The 1621-nt window shown below is 42.1% G+C and overlaps 1 protein-coding gene across 1 annotated transcript; it reads right to left on the bottom strand.

The window, feature by feature from the left end:
• Nucleotides 1-398: 398 nt before the first annotated feature.
• On the bottom strand, nt 399-1100 carry LOC117345455 (60S ribosomal protein L13a-like). Its single transcript, XM_033914121.1, has one exon. It carries the CDS (start codon nt 1079-1081, stop codon nt 470-472), a length of 612 nt encoding a protein of 203 aa, XP_033770012.1. The 5' UTR covers nt 1082-1100; the 3' UTR covers nt 399-469.
• Nucleotides 1101-1621: the final 521 nt, after the last annotated feature.

Raw genomic sequence — 1621 nt, forward strand, 5'->3', positions numbered from 1 at the left:
ACATTTCCAGCAGACAGACATAAAACCAGATTATTGGGTATAATGACTGGGGTAGCCATCCAAATGATTACGAAAAAACTGGAAGAATTGTGACCGCTTAAATTTCACTTTTTGGTAGGATTCGTTATGCTTGTGCTACAGATACGAAAAAATGATTTCTGAGCAAGGGGGTAGCAAATGATTTAAACGAATATGGGGTCCATTGGCCAGTTTTATTGGGTTTAATTGAATGTTGTTTCCCTTTACTTCTGGTTATCATTTACACACCCAAGGAAGGGGGATGGGGGGTGGGAGGAAGAGGGATAGTATTTTGGGACTGGTTTATTGACGACATGAAAGTACTACTGTATTATCTTGAATACATTGAAATTAGGGGAGGAGCCGGGTGAAAATTATTCTTTTTTTTTTTTTTTTTTCAGGTTTTTTGCAAAGTTTATTGTGGGAGTTTTGTTTTGGTTATTTTTAAAACTCAGACAAGAATTCCATATTGCTTCAGGACATCTGTGTATTTGGCGATTTTGCTCTCCACGTTCTTCTCGGCTATTTTTTTCAATTTCATAGTTTTCTTCTTCTTCTCATAGTGGAGTTTGGCCTTCTCTTTCCGCTTTGCTTCCAGGGTAGCTGTCACAGCCTGGTACTTCCATCCGACTTCATGGGCAAGCCGACCGAGGTAAGCAAACTTGCGTGTTGGTTTGAGACGTACAATTTTCAGGGCAGCTGGTACCACCATGCGTTTCCTCTTGTCATAAGGGGGAGGAATGCCATCAAAGACTTTGAGCCTCTCCAGGGCAGCCTGGCCACGCTTCGTCTTATGCGGCAGCATGCCTCTGACTGTCCTCCAGAAAATGTGGCTTGGGGCTCGGAAATGGTAGGGCCCACGGGATGGGTTGGTATTCATTCTCTTGCGCAGGAAAGCAAGGTACTTCAATTTGTTCCGGTAAAAGTTGCCAGAGATATTGATGCCCTCGCATCTCACAATCACCACTTTGCGGCCAAGCAGAACCTGTTTAGCCACAATGGCTGCAAGACGACCAAGGAGGTGACCGCGGCCATCAATGACAAGAACCTTCAGTTCCGCCATCTTCGCGTGCTCGCCAGAAAAAAAAAAAAAATTATTCTTATGTATTTTACTGATGGATGTAAGTGCTGTTTTTAAATAACTTGTATGAATTATTGTATGCACTGTTTTTAGATTGAAAATGTTTTTAATTGTTTAGATTGAAAATGAATAAAGATATACACTTCTCCCTCTGTATTTGCAGTTTCAGCATTCGCGGTTTCGATTATTCACGGTTTATAGCATGCTGGCTCCTCCCCCCAAATTACAACAGCTTGCATAGAGAAATCGCTGATTCCAAGCGTTTACAGAGAAAGTCGCCGATTCCCAGCACTTTCTTCACCTTGCTTTGCCTCTCCTTCAGGAACAGGCCAGGTCTCCCTCCATGTTATTCGCGGTTTCGCCATATTCACGACGGTTTTTAATAGAAAACAGCGAATAACATATGAAAAAGTTATTCGCAGTTTTTCTGTATTCGCGGTTCTGTTAGTGTGCAAACTCATGGAAACACTAATTAAGTATAAATTAGATACGATCCTGAACGAGAGAAATCTCCGGGATCCC

This window comes from Geotrypetes seraphini, chromosome 11 (assembly GCF_902459505.1).
Source record: "Geotrypetes seraphini chromosome 11, aGeoSer1.1, whole genome shotgun sequence".
In the NCBI taxonomy this organism is placed as follows: domain Eukaryota; kingdom Metazoa; phylum Chordata; class Amphibia; order Gymnophiona; family Dermophiidae; genus Geotrypetes; species Geotrypetes seraphini.